The following is a 20532-nucleotide window of genomic DNA, read 5'->3' on the forward strand; positions in this document are numbered from 1 at the left end:
TATCCATTTCATCTAAGTTGCAGAAATTGTTGGCATAACAATGTTTTAATATCTACTTATTATCTTTCGATATCTGTAAGATCCATGGTGATTCCTTACATTGGTAATTTCTGTCTTTTCCCCGTTTTTCCTAATCAGTCTACAAACAGGTTTATCAATTTTATTGATTCTTCTCAAATAACCAGCTTTCAGTTTTGTTTGTTCTTTCTAGTAATTTTTTAACCTCCATTCTGTTCTTTATTATTCTCTTTCTCCTACTACTTAATTTGAGTTTAATTTGCCCTTATTTTTCTAGTTTTTTAAGGTGGAAGCTCCATTACAGGCAACAAAAGATTTAACTAGGTGCAGGGTGAGTGGGTGAGTGGTGTCTTGCTCCCAGAATCTCATTTGAGCAATTCATAAACAGTGTGCTTACCACTCCAGGTTATTTGTTTGAAGAGCCAACCTTGGATAGCTGATGTTGCAATTACTCAGATTCGATCGAGGGAAATGCGCTTGCTCAGAAGTGCCATAAATGAACTTTTATTTTTCTCCATTTGTCATCAATTGATAAAGTCTCAAAGACATTCCATTCTAGTCTCTTATCATGGAGAATTATGGCTTCTATGGCACTTTCTGGAAGTTTAACCTTTGTCACAAGTCACAAGCATTTGACCATATTCTATTTAGTTAAAGCCTATTTTCTCTTTCTTTCTTTCTCTCCCTCCCTCCCTCCCTCCCTCTCTCTCTCTCTCTCTCTCTCTCTCTCTCTCTCTCTCTCTTTCTTTCTTTCTTTCCAGAGTCTCACTCAGCCACCCAGGCTGGAGTGCAGTGGCGCGATCTCGGCTCACTGCAACCACCGCCTCCCGGGTTCAAGCGATTCTCCCATCTCAGTCTCCCAAGTAGCTGGGATTACAGGCACCCGCCATCACGCCCGGCTAATTTTTGTATTTTAGTAGAGACGGGGTTTCACCATGTTGACCAGGCTGGACCTGAGCTCCTGACCTCAGGTGACCCACCCACCTCGGCCTCCCAAAGTGCTAAGATTATAGGCATGAGCCACCGCACCCAGCCTTGAAGCCTATTTTCAAAAGAAACAAAAATGCTTAACAAATAGGGACGACTATAACCAGAAAATGTGTTTCCACCAGAAGAAATCTGTCACCAGCGCCAGTGCTTTATGAGATAATGAGACAGACCCAGGTCTGAAGGCACTTTCCTAAGCACCAGAGGAAGCCTCAATGACATTGCTCAAGGTAAACAGAGGCCTGGACCGATTCCACGTGGGCAGGTGAGGCTCTCCCTCCTCCTGAGGAGCCAAACAGACAAAATCAGGACCAGGAATATTCTCTGGGTCTCCCAAAATCCTATCAAAATCACTATAGCATTCTTCCTTAAAGAGAATGACAAAGCCACAATCTTTTGGCATGTGTTCAGAAAGCTTTTTCAGAAAATCTGTATTCCTAACAAAAGACATCTGAGAAATCTGCTAACTACCAATGGGTACTTCAAAGTCCCTTAGGAACTTAAACGACTTTAAGGACAGGCCATTGGTGAAAATCCTGGCATAGGAACTTAGTAGTGAGACACTCAGAATTGAGGGAGAAAAGCCATCACTGGCCATAATATTTACAAATAATCAAAACCGGACCACTCTAAAGGCGTTGCTAAGAGATCGCACTGTCAGAACAAGGCTTCACGGCGAGAGACCATGCAAATCCAAACACACTTGGAGCAGTGGATGCCCATTTCAGACAAAAGCAATTTAATATAAACTGGACGAGGCTTACATTTCTTCTATATACACTTTTTGGGATTCTGAATTATATATAGCTTCTATAAAGAAAAGATAGGGACAACCACCAGCCGCTTGAAAAAAAAAAAAAAAAAAAAACTGCTCCAAGAGTAATAATAAAGTTACGCACAAAATACCAAGCAACAGAAAAAAAAGAACATTTCAAATAACCAGCTTTCAGTTTTGTTTTCTCTAGCAATTTTAAAGTACTCAGAAGAAGAGATACAAAACCCAAGGCGTAGGACATGGATATTCATTCATATATTCTCACTCTGTCTCTTTCTCTCATAATGGAAAGATTCCAGGTCCAAAGCAGTAGAGTAAAATGATTTCAGCCTCACTTCTCTTGAAAAAAGAAAATCCCTCCAAAACAGCCAGGAGAACAAGAAACACAAGCATCATCTTCAATAAAACTAGAAGACACCTGGTTGGGCACACTGGCTCACACCTGTAATCCCAGCACTTTGGGAGGCCGAGGGAGGCAGATCACTTGAGGTTAGGCGTTTGAGACCAGCCTGGCCAACATGGTGAAACCCTGTCTCTACTAAAAATACAAAAGTTAGCCGGGCGCGGTGGCGCACACCTGTAGCCTCAGCTACTCCAGAGGCAGAGGCAAGAGAATCACTTGAACCCGGGAGGCGGAGGTTGCAGTGAGCTGAGGTTGCGCCATTGGACTCCAGCTTGGGTGACAGAGTGAGATTCTGTCTAAAAAACAAGACAAGACAAAACAAAAAAAACTAGAAGACACCTACCCCACAGGCCACCATGACAAAGGCAGGGAGCAGATGGAGGGTGGGCGGGGCTTCCGCAGGGACTAGGAAGGTCCCATTCCAGTAGCCAGTGGCAACTGCACCCTCCCAGGTGGTTGACAAGCCACCTGTCTGAGAGTCAGACACAGGCCTAGGGGCCCCAGTCCCATCACAGCTGGCTACTCCTCTTGCCATCCTTGCAGGGGTACGAGGCTTATTCTCTGGGGAAAAGTGAACCAAAGAGGCCAGAACTTGGGGAGGGCCAGCATGGACAGAAGCCAAGGTGAGGATGGACGCCATTCTGACACGTGGCAGGTGGAGGAGTCTCTGGAGAGATTCACGGCTGCTGGAGAAGAGACCAACAGGTCCAGACTTCTGGGTATCGCCAGGCTGCCTCGTGGCGAGACCTACCTGTCCCTGAGCCCCAGCAGTCACACAGGACTTCCTGGTCATTTTGAGGGCCTCACACTTGAAAGATTATCTGATGTTTGCGTAAAATCTCCAACATGGAAAAAAAATTACACAAGAGGACTCAGAGGAAACAGAAACAGTGACTGCAGGGAAGGAATCACCCTTCAAGGAAACTAATGAATGTTCACAGGAAGAGAGGAATCATCCCAGAAACAGGAAGGGACTGACTGAAAGGGAAGAAACAGAGAGAAACCAGATAACAAGGAAAAAGCACTTTTAGAAATTAAAAAAAAATAGCCAAAGTAGAGTCAAAATAAAAAATGTTAGTAGAAAACTTGGAAGATAAAGTCAAGGAAATGTCTTTAAAAAGGAGAAGAAAGGTACAAGTGGAAAGGTCAGCAAATGAGAGACAACCCAGGAGGCCTGGCAGCCGCAGGGGCAGGGGGCGCGGCCAGGGAGGGGCAGCCCACCAGCCAACAACCGACAGTTACCAGCCGCTCTGGAGCTCCGTTTCCTAATCTGAAAATGGGGGCAATCCTGTCACGACCTCCCTCATAGGGTGGTGAGGAGAGTTAAATCCATTATTATGGGCAAAGTCCTTAGAACAGTGCCTGGCATACAGTATGCACTCAATAGATATTATCTCTGATTAGTCTTAATCAGATTTCTAAAAAATGAGAATAGAGAAAATACTAGAGAGGAAATTATCAAGAAAATAAAGGATATAGAGGGTATTTTCAACAAAGGTACAAGCACTCTTGTGATTGGGGTGGAATGTATTTATGTATGTCGGCATGCCCCCTAGTTAAGAATGGCACGGGTATGTGTGTGTGTGTGTGTGTGTGATTTGTTATCTATGGCCATGGTAAACCTCAGTGACTGGCTCGAGTCAACCTGGCCCAGGCCTGCTGGTGCAGCGGTGCCTGCTCTGGGCAGGGCAGGCAGCTTGCTGGCCCTGGCTGGGCTCTCTTCAGTGTTTGAGGTTGGCTGGCTGTGGATATAGGTCCGGGATGGCCTAGGCAGGGACAACTGAGTTCTCCTCCATTTGTGTGACCTGCACCCAAGCCCTGGGGTCTCCTCAGGGGTAGACACAGGGCCTGAGAGAGTGCAGAAAACTGCAGGCCTTTCCAAGGCCTGGACTAGGAACGGACACTGGTCACTTCTGCCACAGTCCATTGGCCAAAACAAGTCATGGCGTAGATTCAAGAAGTAGGAAGAAGACTCTACCTCTTGATGGAGGCACTACAAGGTCACTTTGCCAGGGGCACGGGAGGGTGGGAGAACTGGGGCCACTTCTGTCATCTACTCCAACCCTTCTCCACTCTGTTTTGTGTCCTGGGAGGCTGACCTCTATACGTAGTATCCCAGGGCTGCCTCCCAGCACAGGCCTTGGAGCCATTCGCTCAGACTACAGTGTGAATGGTCCTCCCAGGACCGTGCAGTACACAGCTTACACAACCACATGCAGGTGCCCTCAGTGAAGCCATCTGCAAAAGGAGGCGTCTGGGCTGGATGACTCTACATTCCTTCATCCTGAGAACTCACAAATGCTTTATACCCAAGATCCTAGCATTTCTCTTCTGACCTGCCTGAAGAGGTGGTGTGGCTGGCATCCATGCGTGTACTTCCATGCGTGTGATGTGGGTCACTAGCATGCACATAATAGGAACCTGGCAAAGCGGCTGATTAAATGAATTCACATACATGTGTTTGAAACACATTGTACACACATTCCATTTCAGTTCCCCTCACCCCCTCGAGACCCCAGCAAACATGACACCATCCTGCCAAAACGGGGTTAAGAACCACCAGTCTGGTTCACCAAACCCCAAAAGTTCAACGCTAAAGTTAGAAATATAAAAACCTCAGGAGATTAATTCTCCTAACCTAACTTGACAGAACTGATAAAGGAGGGAGAAGTCAGAAGCTGTGGACCCAGGGGCAGCCCCAAAGCCCTCTCTCTGCAGACACCGGGTGGCGCGGGCTGGCCCTTACTTCCCATCTGTGCCTCCCGGCCCTGCTGATGCATGAAACTTTATATAAGCGAAACCTGAGTCCACCCGCTCAGCCCTCCGGCTCCCCAGCCAGCAGCTGTGTGCATTCAGCAGCTGTGCCCAGATCTGGCACTGACCAGAGTGCCCTGGAAGCCATATTCAGTGGGCCCACCAACCCAGACAATGGTGGTCTGTCCAGAGTGGGATGCAGAGGCTGCCAGCCCCCGAAAGTTGTAAGAGTCTGCCCTGTTGTGAGAATTAACCAGTGTTCCTGGATGTGGGTGGCTCCAAGGTTCAAATCTTGGTTTAGAGTCTTCTGGACATGATGGGGAAGGTTTTCAGTGTCAATCAATAAAACAGTAACCACTGAGTACTGAGGAATTACTTTGTGACCAGCACATCTACTCATTTACCCTGCTAACGACCTCACTGCCCCCACCAGTGGATATCACTCATCTCATTTTTAGGAGGAAGAAACTAGGTTAGACAAGTGCCGGAAGTCACAGAGCAAATGGCTGCAGGAACAAAGCCAGGTGTGCCTGACTCTGAAGCACACAGAGGGCCAGGTCTCCCAGTGTCTTCGGGCAGGGACCAGCGGGTTCGGGGGACGCCAATCCTCCCAGCCCCCGGCGATGCATGTGGTAGAGCTGCGTGCCCAGAGGGATGATGTGCCTCTGCCACCTCCCTCGTGCAGTGAGAGACGTGTGGGCGTCAAGCCCACACAAGACTCCAATCCAAACGGCTAAAATCCACCCTACACAAGAACAAACAGCTCTGCCCCCACCCACCTCACAGCCCCCATCGCCTCCACTTTTTATATTTTAGAGTGATCAGTGGCCTCTAAAGGGAGATTCGTTAGTGTGTACGTAGTACTTGAATTTTAAGAGTGTGTGTGGTGTAGATGCACACGTTGTTTGAAATCTTGGACTAAGTGGAAATCTGGTAAGCCCTACAGAGGGAAGCCCAGGAACTACACTGAGTTACCGGACGGCACAGGAGCACTGAGCTCACTACAGTGAGTGGCCGGACGGCGCAGGGGCACTGAGCTCACTACAGTGAGTGGCCGGACGGCGCAGGGGCACTGAGCTCACTACAGTGAGTGGCCGGACGGCGCAGGGGCACTGAGCTCACTACAGTGAGTGGCCGGACGGCGCAGGGGCACTGAGCTCACTACAGTGAGTGGCCGGACGGCGCAGGGGCACTGAGCTCACTACAGTGAGTGGCCGGACGGCGCAGGGGCACTGAGCTCACTACAGTGAGTGGCCGGACGGCGCAGGGGCACTGAGCTCACTACAGTGAGTGACCGGACGGCGCAGGGGCACTGAGCTCACGTTCTGCGGCCAGGGAGAAGCACCCAGACAGAGACTTCTGCAGGAGCTTCTGCAGGTGCCCCCAGGGCAAGGGGCCCTGCCCTGGGTACCTTTGGAGTCATGTCCACTGCAGGACAGAGTTGCTTCCAGATGTCCTGAGAAGCGGGACACCGGCAGTGGCTCCAGGCACTCCTGAGGGCTCCCACTCTGCCCCTATGGCTAGTGACCTGAGCCACTCCCTCCAGTCTTCACTTTTGTCCTGCCTGGGTGCTCGGTTACACTGCTGCCTCCATCTCGTTTCCTGATCTGGTCTGTAAATTTCTGAAGGCAGTGGTTGCCAATCTTCCCCTAAGTTCCGTATAGGTGGCAGCAGCAGTCTTATTTTCCATGGGAAAGGTCACAGCCTTGGGCTGGAATATTCCGCCTCCGGAGTGCAGCCAGATGACCTGGGGCAAAGCTAACTGCCAGACCTCGGGGTCCTCATCTGCAGCATGGGGATCGCAAGGGACAGAGCCTGCAAACGAGAGGAGCATGCTGCCTGCCATGCTGGGCAGACATCTTATTCTCTTTTAAGAAGATGTATAGAAAGGCAGTCAGTGCTTAAAGAAAGCAAGCAAGCAGGCAGATTCTGGAGTGACTTCTATTAATAGAATGAGGGCCGGGTCCTGAGACGGCACCCTTTGGACTCGGCTTGGAGAGTTCACAGAGCAGCTGCCCCTGAGAAAATGGAATGCCACATGCGCCAGCACTCCTTCCCCCACTCTCTCAACCCCAGACGTGTCTGTGCGTGTGTGCATGTGTATTTACATGTGTGTGTGTGCATGTGTATTTACATGCGTGTGTCTGTGTGTGCATGTGTATTTACATGCATGGGTCTCTGTGTGCATGTGCATGTGTATTTACATGCATATTTTTGTGTGCATGCTTGTGCAGGCATGCATGTGTGTGTGCATGTGTTCATGTGTGTGTACGGGCATGTGCAAGTGTGCATGTATGCATGTGTGTGTGTGCACTCCTGTGTCTGTGTGATGCCAACATAAACACTAGTTTCTAGTCTGGTTCTCAGGAAATCTCTTCAGGCACTCCTGATTTAAATTGAATTTCAGTTTGTTTGCTTTCTTTTTAGTGAGCCAGCAAATGCAGTTCCAGCTACCTTCTTCCCTAGGCCTGAAACCCAAACCAGAATCACACTGGCTCAAGGTTGAGATAGGACTATAAAGTCACAAGCTTCAAAAGTAAATGTTTATTATGGCAAAAATCACTATTCTGAAACCATATTCAGAGTAGTTTAGTTAGAAGCAACTTGATATAACCAAGCATTCAGTTTGCAGGGTTTAAAGAAGTCTCCTCAAAAACACAGTCTGGAGATATCATATTGTAACTTTTCTCTGTAAGTGATTTAGCCAATCAACAAGTCATTACTACGGGTACAGGTCACGGGCCTGAGTGAGAACCTCACCCTACCACACACGTGATCACTGACCACGTTCTTTTTAGGGCCAAAGGACCTAAGAAAAGGCACATTTCTAGCAGGTGGGCACTTATGCTTCTCCCCACCCCAGCCCCTAACCAACCCCAGAATCCTAAGACTGAGCAGAAAGCGAGTCTCCAGTTCACCTGGAAAAAAGTATTTTCTTTTTCCTACGTGACATCAGATTTGCTGATTTTCTGCCAGCCTGTGGAAAACCACCTAGGGCTGCCAGGTTACAGTTTGGGAAATGCAAACCATATTCTTACCCACATGTCAGTGAAGTCTCGGGTCTGACCTGCTCGAATGCTGGTCTTTTTAGCTCCTTGATTCTTTTGCTCCTTCTCGTCCATATCTGACATTAATGACTCTTGACTTCCTACTGCCTCATGCTGTTCTTGTCTTTCCTGTTTTCTGTACTAGAACCCCCAGGACTCTATTATTTAGGTTTTGTAATCTCCCCTAGCACGTGGCATCATGCAATCAGATCAATAGCTAATAAACTGATCTGGTTCAAATGTAGGAACAACCTGTCATGAGCTGAACTGTGCTCCTCCAGCATTCGTATTTTGAAGTCCTAACTCCCAGTATCTCAGGATGGGGCCTTATTCAGAAATGAAGTCAATGCAGATGGAATCGGTTAGGATGAGGCCATCCTGGGGTAGGGTGCCCCTAATGCAATTCCACTGATGTCCTGCTAAAAAGGAGGAATTTGGATACAAAGAAGAAACCACAGCACGGACGTTATGTGAAGATTGGACTTGGGTTGCCACAAGCCAGGAACTACCAGAAGCCTGAGAGTGGCCTGGGACAGACCACTCCTTGGAGCCTTCTGAGGGCACAAGGCCGTGCAGGAACCTTGATCCCAGACTTTGGGCCTCCGGAGCTGAGAGACAAATGCCTCCGCATCCAGCACTAAGACCAGAGGCGGCGTCTGACTTTCAATTACGCTCCACAAACACCTAGCCAGGGTCTCTCGGGAGCACGTCACGTGGATTACACAGGTAGGTTCTCTGTGTTCTGTTCTCCTGGGACACACACAGAAAGAACCAATTCCTTGAGTTTTTCATAGTGAGTTAAGAGACTTCATTTGTTGCATTCACCAGTGAAATTAAAAGAGCATTTCATGATTTCCATGATTTTTATGTATTGTATTCGTCTTATAAAATTTTCCATCCTCTAAAATTCATCTATCTTGATTTCACCTCCTTTGACTAAATACCCTTAGGGATGTTTAAAGTGAATTTGTGAGAAAAGGGCTACCAGGGCTCCCTAGATGCCACGACCCTGAGAGTGTCTGCTACGAGAGGAGTGTGGGAAGCCGAAGGTGTGGGCAGCCCAGCCAAATATCCTGGCCCCTCCTGGGGATAACCAAAGCACAGGATCTCCAGATACAGAGAAGGGAAAAATTTTTAATCCCATTTTCCTCTCCCCTACAGCAGAAAACATCTGTCCAGTATAATGAAAAGCGTCTCTTTTCTGAACTGTTCATGTAGTTTATAATTCCATCTTCTCACCGTCTAACCTTCCACCTTGAAAGCAAAGCGGGAACCTGGGTGGAAAGTTTCCTTTAAATGAGCAGAAGCATCTGACACTCTGTGAACGTCCTCTCTGCTCCCTCCACCCTCTTCCTAACTCTGAAACAGAACAAATGAGCGTAATGGAAGAAACACATTAGGACATGGTTTCTTAATAAAAGACATATGGGAAGCCCAAGGCACCCAGCCACGTTTCTTAGTTCTGCCCTCATCCCCAGCCTCATGGCCCATGCCAGGTTGTGAGACTGCAGAGGCGAAGGCTGCAGACCACTTGCCCTCCACTCACTGGCTGTCAGGGCACTCCTGCAGCAGAGGTCAAGTGAAGCCCCTGTCATGTCCACATGAATATTCAGTTAAGTTTCCAAATGCTTCTTTTTAAGGAAAAAACATCCTCAGACTCACATTCCCACATTTCAGTAAAAGTTATTCAGCTTGTGTGCTTCGTGGCATAAATTATCTGGTAAGCATGAAAACACCAAAAACCCAGATAATTGGCTGGGCGTGGTGGCTCACGCCTGTAATCCCAACACCTGGGGAGGCCGAGATGGGACAATCCCTTGAGGCCAGGAGTTCAAGACCAGCCTGGCCAACATACCAAGAACCCATAGAAAGAAAGGAAAGAAAGAAAGGAAAGAAAGGAAAGAAAGGAAGAAAGGAAGAAAAAGAAAGGAAAAAAGAAAGGAAGGAAGGAAGGAAGGAAGGCCGGCCGGCCAGATAACTCTGCCTGGGAAATGGAAAAAGCTCACAAAACTTCTGAAACGCAGGGCTCTCAGAGGCAGAGAATGGCTAATATTTTACTCCAAAAACCTACCTTTGAACTCCAGAGAACCAGTAACTGTGTCTACAATATGCTACCTTGACATTAAACTTTCATTGTGACAGAGTCAGTTTAAAACAAACCAACTAGAGCTCAGGGGGAATGAAAAACAGCTTTGACCTAAGAAATTTCCAAATGACTGTAGTTTTAGAATATGTTGAGTTGTTTCAACTTGGCTTCTGCAAGCTCAACATTTTATTCGTTCTTCTCTTTGTTGTTTTAGAGATGAAATGAATGCTACCATTTTGTAGGAAAATCTTTCTATAATTTAAAAGAAGATGATTATTTAAGTCTGCCAATCAATATTAATGCAGTTAATATGCCAAACAACGTATTCTTTGATGGCAACACGTTTTTATCAACACAGCATATGACGTTTCTTAAAACTTTGCTCTTAGAGATGGAAGAGAATTTTATTTAAGCCTATTTTGGTGAACTTTGCATGTATTTCAACACTTCTCAACATCTGTCTTTTATTACCAGAGGTACCAGTATCCAAACAGCAAAGTATTTTGAATGCCTTGAAAGTCAGATCCTGCTCCTTAGTCCTCCTGTCTTAAATCGTAATTTCACTGTGACATCAGGTTCATTTCTAAGGAACATTTTTATTTCATGGACAGGCAGGCAGCCATTCACTCTAATATGCAGATTCCGTTTTCATAAAGATGTTCCAAGTAAGAAAAAAACCTAAAACTGGAACGCAAGCCAAATTCATATTAAATGTTTTCTGACCTCATTTAAAATGCAGCACCAGAATATGTGCATGTGTATGAATAAGATTAAACATTTTACTTTTTCAAGTCACTTACGTGGCATTTTGTTTATAAGTTGTCTTCCTGTATGGGGGCCAATACACCCCACTTAAAAACTGAAATCCTTCTTCCTAATTATGATACACTTCAGTTTCTACATTTCACACCTTTTAAATAACTGTTGATCTTAACGCTATATCTTGGCCACCCCCACCTCCACCCCACTCCCCGAGAAAACACCCTGAGAATAAGATGTTAGTATTTTGAGCTACAGGGAGACATGGTTTTTAGCAGCTCTCCTGGGTCCTCGGCCCTGCTGGCCGGCTTGTGGGCGATGAAAACAAACTTTAATCACTTCCAGAGATTCGGGTCAGGGTTCACACGCTCCAGCCTGGGAACCACCAGCCGGAAGGGAGAGGCAGTGCCTGCAGGACTAAAGGTTCTGTTCAGAACCAGGGAGGGACCTGAGAAGGAAATCTAGAATTTCAAACAAGCCTTGAAGAGTGCCAGGGCTTAGACCCTGTGTCCGCCGTCCTCTCGGCTCGGATAGGTGGGGAATTTTCTCGAGGGGGAAAGTAGTAGATCATTTCAGAGCGCAGCCCTCAGCTACAGATGCGTGCATCTTAAAAAACACAGAGCAACCGGTCAATTAACCCGGGAGGCGAAACTCACGCAACGCCGCCGGCAAGAACTGTCCACACAAAGCCAGCGGAGGGAGCCGCACGGCGTCGGAACGCGGCTTCCGATCAGGCTGCTGCCAAGAAGCGGGGCCGGCCCCCCACGCGGAGGGGCAACTTAGCGTTCGGGCGGCGCAGCAGCCCCGTCTCCTCGCCGCGGGGCACTTTCCTTCCCGGGGACCCCCCGCCCGCGCCGCCCCTCCCCCCGACCCCCTCCTCGGTCCCCTCCCCCTGCCCCGCACACAATGGCGCCCCCCGAGCTCCCGCCACGGTCCTGGCGCCGGCCGTACCGCCGCTCCGCGTACAAAGGAGGGCGCACGGGTTCCCCGAGCGCGGCCGGCCCCAGGTGCTCCGCGCGCATCCCGGGCCGCAGCGGGCCGGACCGGGGGGCGCGGGCGGGGGCGCGGGCCGGGACTTACTTTCTCGATGGTCCCGGGGAGCAGGCGCTCCAGCAGCCTGCAGAGGACCACCCCATCCTTCAGCGACGCCTGCAGAAAGCCCTCCGGGTCCGAGATGGTTTTTTTGGGCGACTCCAGCACCCCCAGGGTGATGAGCCACGTAACGGTCTGCTCCGCGGAATTCATCGCTGCGGCCCGGGAGGCAGGCGGGGAGGGGCGCGCGCTTTCACCTCGGAGCGGCGGCCCGGCCCGCGGCCCCCACCGCCCCCGCCGCCGCCGCCTCCTCGCCCATGGAGCGGCCGGCGCCGGCGATTGGCTCGGCGCGGCCCAGCAGGTCCGGCCCGGCCCGCTCCTCCGTGCGCCCCGGCCCGCTGTCAGGCGCTTTCTCAGGAGCGGCTCGGGAACCTGCGGGCGCCCGCCGCCGCCCCCGCCGCCGCCCCCCGGCCTCGGCCGCCGTCGCCCAATGACATCACCGCCAGGAGAAGAAAGACGCGGCCGTCCGCCCGGCCCGCGCCCGGCCCGCGCCGCCCCGCGCCCTGCGCAGCCTCCGCTCCAGGCCGTGCGCGGGGCGGCGGCGGCGGCGGGGAGCGGGCGGGGAAGGGAAAGGGGAGCGGGGAGCGGGGAGCGGGTGGGGAGGGAGCCGGGGGTACCCGGGGTGGGGGGCGGGCGCGCACCTGCGCTCACCTGCCCCGGGCCCGCCGCGCGCCCCGCGCCCCTGGCCCGGACCCCGGGAACCCTTTGTTTATGTTTTGAATTCGTGAGCGTTGAAATGATGAAGTACTTCCCAGAATGCTCTTTTTATTTTTGCCGGTTTTATTTCAAGGTGGCGGGGAGAGGCTGAAAACCAGACATTTGTTTCCCTTTGCTACCTTGCAAGCCGGTCATTACGGAACACAAATGATGGTTCCATCTGCAGCCAGATGGGTCTGAATCGGAAGGAACCGACTCTCCCGAGCGCGGCGCCGACCTCACCGGGCCGGGCAGGGGCCTGCGTGACTCCGCTCTAGACGGGCCGTGACGCTTCAGACCCCACCGGGGGAAGGTCAAGGAAACGGCGCGGCCTGAAGTGGGGCTCTGCGGAGGGCCGGGCCGGGCGCCGGGCTGCGTCTCTGGGACGCCGAAGATCTGGGCTGTGAACGCGCCACGCCGAACCTGGAGAGCCCAGACGGCAAGTGTCGCGTCATGCGCGAGCTTCCTCGAACAACTGATGACACGCACACATTGACATGCGAGGAAGAAATGGAGCCGCTTCTTAAAAGGACGCGGGCCTGCACTCACTCCATCTACTGTCCCTGGGCGCTCCCCCAGTTTGCTCGCTGTGACCCGCGGGCAGTTTAACAAGCAAAGCGCTTACTCTGTGCCAGGCACATACATTAATCCATTCGATGACAAAGGCTAGAAAGCATATAAAGCTTCCAAAAATAATCAGAGGCTTAAGTCGTCTCCCTCTGCCTTCTGCCGGTGGATTTCTCTTGCAATCACTAATTGCTTTTATTTCTAGCCTGAGTTAAGTAGTTAAAATTTTCTTTGCAAATACGCAAAATATTCAAATGCCAGTTTGAATTCTGGATTACGAAGACAATGTGCTCGGTGATAACAGCGACTGGTTAGGAACCCTCACAAAGTGCTGTCTACTGCCTCGCCTCCCACCATGGTCCCCTTTTACTGATCAGATGCCGAACAAGTGGCAGAGATGAGACCCAAAGCTGGGCTCCTACCAGGAAAGGCATACCTAACCCGTTTCCTGCTGCTGCCGTACAAGCTTTCTAGGAAACAGGAGGGCAATTAACAGCTACATCAAGGCTTGTACCCAGTGTCTTCATGGAAGGAAAGATGTCAACCCGGGGGGGTGGTTGTCCACCGAGACTCCTGTTCACTTTCCTTACTGCTGAATTAGAGAGATAATTTAATGCAGTCCTTACCATTTCGAATCCTACTAAGTTCGTTCTGGTACTTATAAGCTGGTAGACTTGAGTAAGATTCAAATAGACTCAATTAAAAGAAAGCCAATTCTAGGGAGTGGCCTTAGGAGACCAGTGGAGCAGAGATCCAATTCTTGTCAGACTGGAGACCCACAGTCCAGCTATTACAACTCCTCTTTCCTTGGTGGGGAGAAGCCCAGACTTTTAAACACTTTATGGTTACTAGTTGCGTTCTTTTATGTTGGGTATATATTAATTTCAGAAAAAGGGTTTATTTGGAAGGGATTTTAGAAAGTAACATTGCTCAAAGCTAGATACTTTTAGGTGCTTAATTGAGTTGTTTTAGTATCCAAAGTGGGCATTTTGGTTAAACCTTCCTTACCACTTTCCCAAGTTCCTATTACAGAGGCCACGCGGAGTGCAACCTGGTGCCCATCACTTTTGGGCTATTGGGTTAACTCCAGTTAAGACTATTGTCTAAGGAGTTTAGCCCTTTCTGTGGCTCCGCTCTGGCCTTGCCTTAAGAGTGGAGAACGGCTTTCAACGCAAGCCTGTGTCTTCACATCCCTCCTTTCTAACGAGAGGATGTCAGCCTGGCTGCTTGCTAGTGCCTGGTAGCCACCTTCCACATCACTGTTAGGAGTTCACCCACAAACCCAACTGCAAACCATTTACCACCCAAAGCTCAGCTGAACCCTGCTAACTCAGCGTGTGTGGGGTCACTATAAAAATGCCAAAATCTAAAAAATAAGGCAAAATCCACTCTACACTTAAGCTGGAAAAGCAGATGACCATTTACCTAGAGTGGGTAGTAATCACTCCCTGTAGAGCTGCCTTCATCCAATTGGACCCCGTTTAGACTGGAGAATGCACTACGAAGTGGCTCTATGCAGCTCATTGTATCTGCTGTGTGTTATTGTATGAAACAAGGTCCTACTCATGTGGGATAAATATGGTCAAATGCTAACATTAAAAGATGTAAGGCAGGAAACATTAATTTATCGACACATATGGCTGGAGAAGTATGCAGGATCAGAAAGCATTTGACTGGTGTAGTATATTATGAAACGTGACGCCAACAAGACCTTTATCCCGGTTGGGTTTTCCCTAGAAGCAGACCCTTGAGCCAACAAATTGGGTGCAAGTCGCTTGCTAGGGAGTGACCCCAGGAAGGACAGTGAGGAAGGGAAGGGAAGCAGGTAAGGGAGTCGGGGTGAAAATGAGCACTAGGCTCTGTTCCCCTAGGGGTCCTTGAGAAACAAGTGGAAAAAGTCTCAGCACCTTCTGGCCAGAGGGCAGGAAAGCTGACTTTACCCATGGACTCTGGATTGAGGGCCGCCCCCGGCAGTGACCTCTGATTCAGCAGAGCCCAACGTATCTTTTGGGGGACAATTCAACTGCAGGCATTAGCGTTATTTCATGAGCCAGCGCCTCCAGTGCACCTGCTCCACATGCCAGTTCCGCACAGGTGAGAGGCACAGTCACTCTGATGGTACAGAATGGGCATGGGAGATTGACACTCATGGTGCATCAACAATGGCGTCTGTGACAGTGAGTTTTATGTGTCAACTTGACGAGGCTACAGGGTGCCCAGACATTTGGTTAAATATTATTCTGTGTGTGTCTGTGAGAGGGGGTTTTGGGATATAATGAACGTTTGAGTAAAGTAGATGGCCCTCCCCAATGTGGTCAGCTTTATCTAATCAGTTGAAAGCCTGAATAGAAAAAAAGACTGACCTTCCCCAAGTAAGGGAGGATTTTCTCTGGCTCTTCAGCCTGTGGGCCCCCTGCAGAGCAGATGTGCCCACCTCCATAGTCACATGAGCCAATTCCCTGTAACAAATCTCGCTCCCCTCCCTCTCTCTCTCTTTGTCCCGATTGATCCATTGGTCAACAGAGAGAGATTCTATTGGTCTGTTTCTCTGGAGAACACTGACTGACACAGTGTCCTAAGGCCATGCCATCTGGCTGGGGAGAGATGTGCCTTGGGATTCTCTTCCTGGGCATCTGCTTTCCAAGGTCCCCTCTGATACCATCTGCCTTGGTCTGTCCTCTCCTGTCCCAGAAGGCAGACCCTGAACCAGGGCTTCAGTGCAGGCTGCCTATTTGGGAAGAGACCATGAAAAGCACAAAGGAGAAAGTGGGGAGATGGGACAGGGAAGGGGAGAAGCTAAACACAAGGCTGCCTTGATGGCAGGGTATTGCTGTAGGCACATGGGATGCAGTCCTACTGGGACCTATGCATTTCTGGGAGCTGCCATAACAAAGTCTCACGAGCTGGGTGGCTCAAATAAATATATTCTCTCCCATTTCTGAAGTTTGGAAGTCTGAAGCGAAGGTGTGGGCAGGATTGGTTCTTTCTGGGGCCCAGAGGGAGAATCTGCTGCAGGTTTCTCTCCTGGCTGCTGTGGGTGGCCAGCCATCTGTGGGGTTCCCTCCTTGGATTGGGTATGAATCACCCTAATCTCTGCCTCTGTGTTCACATGGTCTTCTCTCCCTTTCTGTGTCTGTGTCCGAATTTCTCTCTTCTTATAAGCACGCTAGTCACTGGATGAGGACCCACTCTGACCTGGGATGGCCTCATCTTGACATGATTGTATCTGTGAAGAACCTATTTCTAAATAAGGTTGCATTCACAGGTAGTCAGAGTTAGGATTTCAACATAACTTTTGCGGGACAATTCAACTTACAATAGTGCCCTTTGAGAAATCAGGACCCTGCCCCAGAAATATTACATGAGAGGAAGGGGAAATGGAATTCCTATCCCATCACTCAGGAGGCACGTGGTGTCCTGGGATCTCTGTGATACTATGATCGATTGGTGCGTTCTGGTGTTTCTATCCAGATGCATCCATTACGATTCCACCCATCATCATCCATTTGCTTCAGCAACTATTCATAATTCCTACTGGATTCAGTGTTTCATTCGGAATTGCCGTATCTTGATAGTCCTTCAGTTATATTTCAGCTACAATTCTGCAAGAGGTGCTGTTCTTTATCAACTATATGTGTACTCTGAAATGTAGTCCCTGCAGGAAAGGCAAAATAAATGCTCACTCATTTTCTGTTGTTTACCACTTTTCAGCATCACAAGTTGGTACTCCAGCATCCTACAGAGGAGACCAGTGATTTTTCTGAATATCATTATGAATTCACAGACTTCGAAAAACACATTTGATGCATTTCCATTTCTTATTTCCCTCTTCCTAATTTCTCTTTTTGGACTTCTTGGGAGACCTTTCTCCATGAGTCTCTCCCACTTCTGAATATCTGAGCGGAGATAATGACAGCTTTTGTTGCAGACTGTCTTTTCAAAAGACTTTTAAAGTGAACAGCCTTGGAAAGTAGATATATTGTTCCCCTTTTGGGCAGGGGACAAATGTGCTTGCCAACCAGTAGATTAAAAAAAAATTCTGTCTCTAGGAGAGTTTGAGCAGATTTGCTTGCAGTGCCTTTAAAGACTAGGGTTGCCCAAGCTTGGAGTCCCTTAGCTGTGACACAAGCCCACCATGCCTGCAGCCTTCCCCTGGGCCACCGCTGCATGGCCTCAGGGGACTCAGAAGCAAGGAGCCTGTTATGAACCTGAAGCCCGTGCTGCCTGCCCAGTCAGGGCTCACATGGTCCTTTGTTTCTGACCCAGAAGTCTCATGTCTTCTTCCAGCATCTGTGAAACTGGCTGACTGCATTAGTCTGTGAGTAGGGTAAAATCTCAGATCCATTCTAGTTCTTCACAGTGCCTTTATTCATTTCTCAAGATGAATGCTTAATTACCCTTTTCCTTCTAAATATAACTTTCACTGTGTCCCACGAGTTTTATTAGAAAGTACATTCTTTTCTGTTGCTTCCAAGGGGATTTATAAGTTCCCTTTTGATTTCCTCTTTGGCCAAATCCTTTCAATTTTTTTAATAGATAAATAATGGATGTACATATTTTGGGGTTACATGTGATAATTTAATACATTCATATAAAGATTTGTTGTAAAGATCAAGTCAGTGTAATTAGGATATCCCTAACCTTAAATATTCGTCTTTCCTTTATACTAGAAACATTTGAATTATTCTCTCCTAGCTATTTTGAAATATGTAATAGATTATTGTAAATTATGGTCACGCTACTGATCTATCAAACATTAGGTCTTCTTTCTCCTATCGAACTATATTTTGGTACACATCAAGCACCTCTCTTCATCCCTCGCTCCCCTCCACCCTTCCTGTCCTCCGCTAACCACCAGTCTACTCTCTCTCTCCATGAGATCCACTTTTTTAGTTCTCACATGTAAGTGAGAGCGTGCCATATTTGTCTTTTTGTGCCTGGCTTATTTTACTTAACAAAATGACCTCTAGTTTAATCCATGTTACTACAAAAAATTTTCATTCTTTAGTATGGATGAACAAAATTTAAAATTTCATGGTTTATATATACCACTTTTTTTAAAAATTCATTCATCTGTTTTTTGTTTTGTTTTGTTTTGAGACAAAGTCTCACTCTGTTGCCTAGGCTAGAGTACACTGGTATGATTACAGCTCACTGCAGCCTTGACCCCCTTGGTTCAAGTGATCTTACCACCTTAGTCTCCCAAGTAGCTGGGGCTACATGAATGTGCCACCATGTCTGGCTAATTCTTTTTGTATTTTTTGTAGAGATGGGTTTTTGCCATGTTGCCCAGGCTGGTCTTGAACTCCTGACCTCAAGCAATCTGCCCACCTTCGCCTCCCAAAGTGTTGGGATTACAGGCGTGAGCCACTGCACCCAATCTCATTCATCTGTTGATGGACATTTAAGTTGATTCCATTATCTTGGCTATTGTGAACAGTGCTACAATAAACATGGAAGTGCAGACATCTCTTTGATATATTGATTTCCTTTCTTTTGTTGTTTTTTTTGTTTGTTTGTTTGTTTTTTGTTTTGTTTTGAGGCAGAGTCTCACTGTGTCACCCAGGCTGGAATGCAGTGGTGTGATCTCAGCTCATTGCAACCTCCGCCTCCCAGGTTCAAACAATTCTCATGCCTCAGCCTCCTGAGTAGCTGGGACTACAGGTGCCCACCATCATGTCCTGCTAATTTTTGTATTTTTATTAGAGACGGGGCGTCACCATGTTGGCCAGGCTGGTGGAACCCCTGACCTCAGGTCATCAGCCCACCTTGGCCTCCCAAAGTGCTGGGATTACAGGCGTGAGCCACCGTGCTTGGCTCGATTTCCTTTCTTTGGGATATATACCCAGCAATGGGATCACTGGATCGTATGGTAGTTCTATTTTTAGTTTTTTCAGGAACTTCCATACAGTTTTCCACAGTGACAGTACTAAATTACATTCCCACCAACAGTGTATGAGGGTTCCCCCTCTTTGACCAAATCTTTATCTAGGAACGTGTATTCTTAATTATCAATGAATTCAGAGTTCCTTGGCCATTGATTAAGATTAGGCAATCAAGCCTATATATTCCTACTTTCTAAAACTTGCTAGGATTTTAAATATTTCATGAAGTTATGAAAAAATGTGTATACTCTGTTCAGGAGAATATGCAATTATATTATGAAAAGTTTTTATACTTTATTAAAAAACTTTTTATCCTGAAATAATTTTATATTCACAACAGGTTTCAAAAAGTAGAGAGAGTTCCCGTGTGCCCTTCACCCAGCTCCTTTGATGATAATGTCTCACATAACCAGAGTATGCTTTCAAAATAAGGAAATTGATGTGGGTACAACACTATTAACTAAACTATAGACATTATTTGGACTTCACCAGTTTTTACATGCACTATATGTCTATGTTTGTAGATAGTTCTATAAATTTTACCACATGCATAGATTCTTATAACAACTACCACAATCAGGCCACAGAATTGTTCCCAAAACTACAAAAACAAAAACAAAAAACCTCCCTTTAGTTACTTTTTCAGACTCACACTGTGCCCCATTGAGGTTTTTTTGTTTTGTTTTGTTTTGTTTCTGTTTAGACAGTTTTTACTTTATTGCCCAGGCTGGTCTCAAACTTCTGGGCTCAAGCAATCCTACCATTTTAGCCTCCCAATAGCCAATTGAGTTTTTAAATTTTTTCCTGTTCCCACCTTTTTTGTCTATTAGAAATGTCAATTCTCATGGACATACTTTTTTTTAACTTTTATTTTAGGTTCAGGGGTACATGTGCAGGTTTGTTACATATGTAAATTACATATCATGGGAGTTTACAGATTATTTCATCCCTCAGGTAATTAGCATAGTACCTGATAGGCAGTCCTTTGATCCTCTTCCTCCTCCCACCTTCCACCTTCAAGTGGGCCCCAGTGTCTGTTGTTCCCTTCTTTGTGTCCGTGTGTATTCAACATTTAGCTCCCACTTACAAGTGAGAAAAAGTGTAGTATTTGGTTTTCTGTTCCCACATTAGTTCCCTTAGAATAATGGCCTCCAGCTCCATCCATGTTGCTGCAAAGAATGTGATCTCCTCTTTTTATGGTTGCACAGTATTCCATGGTGTATATGTACCACATTTTCTTTAACCAGGCTACCACTGATGCACATTTATGTTGATTCCATGTCTTTGCTCTTGTGAATAGTGCTGCAGTGAACGTGCATGTGTATGTGTCTTTGTGGGAGAACGATTTATATTCCTTTGGGTATATACCCAATAAAGGCATTACTACAACAAATGGTACTTCTGTTTTAAATTCTTTGAGAAACCACGAAACTGCTTTCCACAATGATTGAACTGATTTACAT

At 47.7% G+C, this 20532-nt stretch overlaps 1 protein-coding gene across 12 annotated transcripts in view; it reads right to left on the reverse strand.

The window, feature by feature from the left end:
- Positions 1–13003, reverse strand: part of LOC105485288 (Rho guanine nucleotide exchange factor 7) — a 181608-nt gene extending 168605 nt beyond the window's left edge. For 4 of the 12 annotated variants that reach the window (XR_011614579.1, XM_071081021.1, XM_071081020.1 and 1 more), the window contains exon 1: positions 11910–12129. Coding sequence is in view for 11 of the 12 variants with exons in the window: in XM_071081021.1 (XP_070937122.1) it covers positions 11910–12074 (165 nt within the window). In the remaining variant the exon portion in view is untranslated. Of the gene's footprint in view, positions 1–11909 lie in introns of all 12 variants that reach the window. The other 8 variants (XM_011747572.3, XM_071081022.1, XM_071081019.1 and 5 more) reach the window with 5 other exon arrangements.
- Positions 13004–20532: the final 7529 nt, after the last annotated feature.

The sequence above is a fragment of the Macaca nemestrina genome, chromosome 16 (genome assembly GCF_043159975.1).
Source record: "Macaca nemestrina isolate mMacNem1 chromosome 16, mMacNem.hap1, whole genome shotgun sequence".
Lineage (NCBI taxonomy): Eukaryota > Metazoa > Chordata > Mammalia > Primates > Cercopithecidae > Macaca > Macaca nemestrina.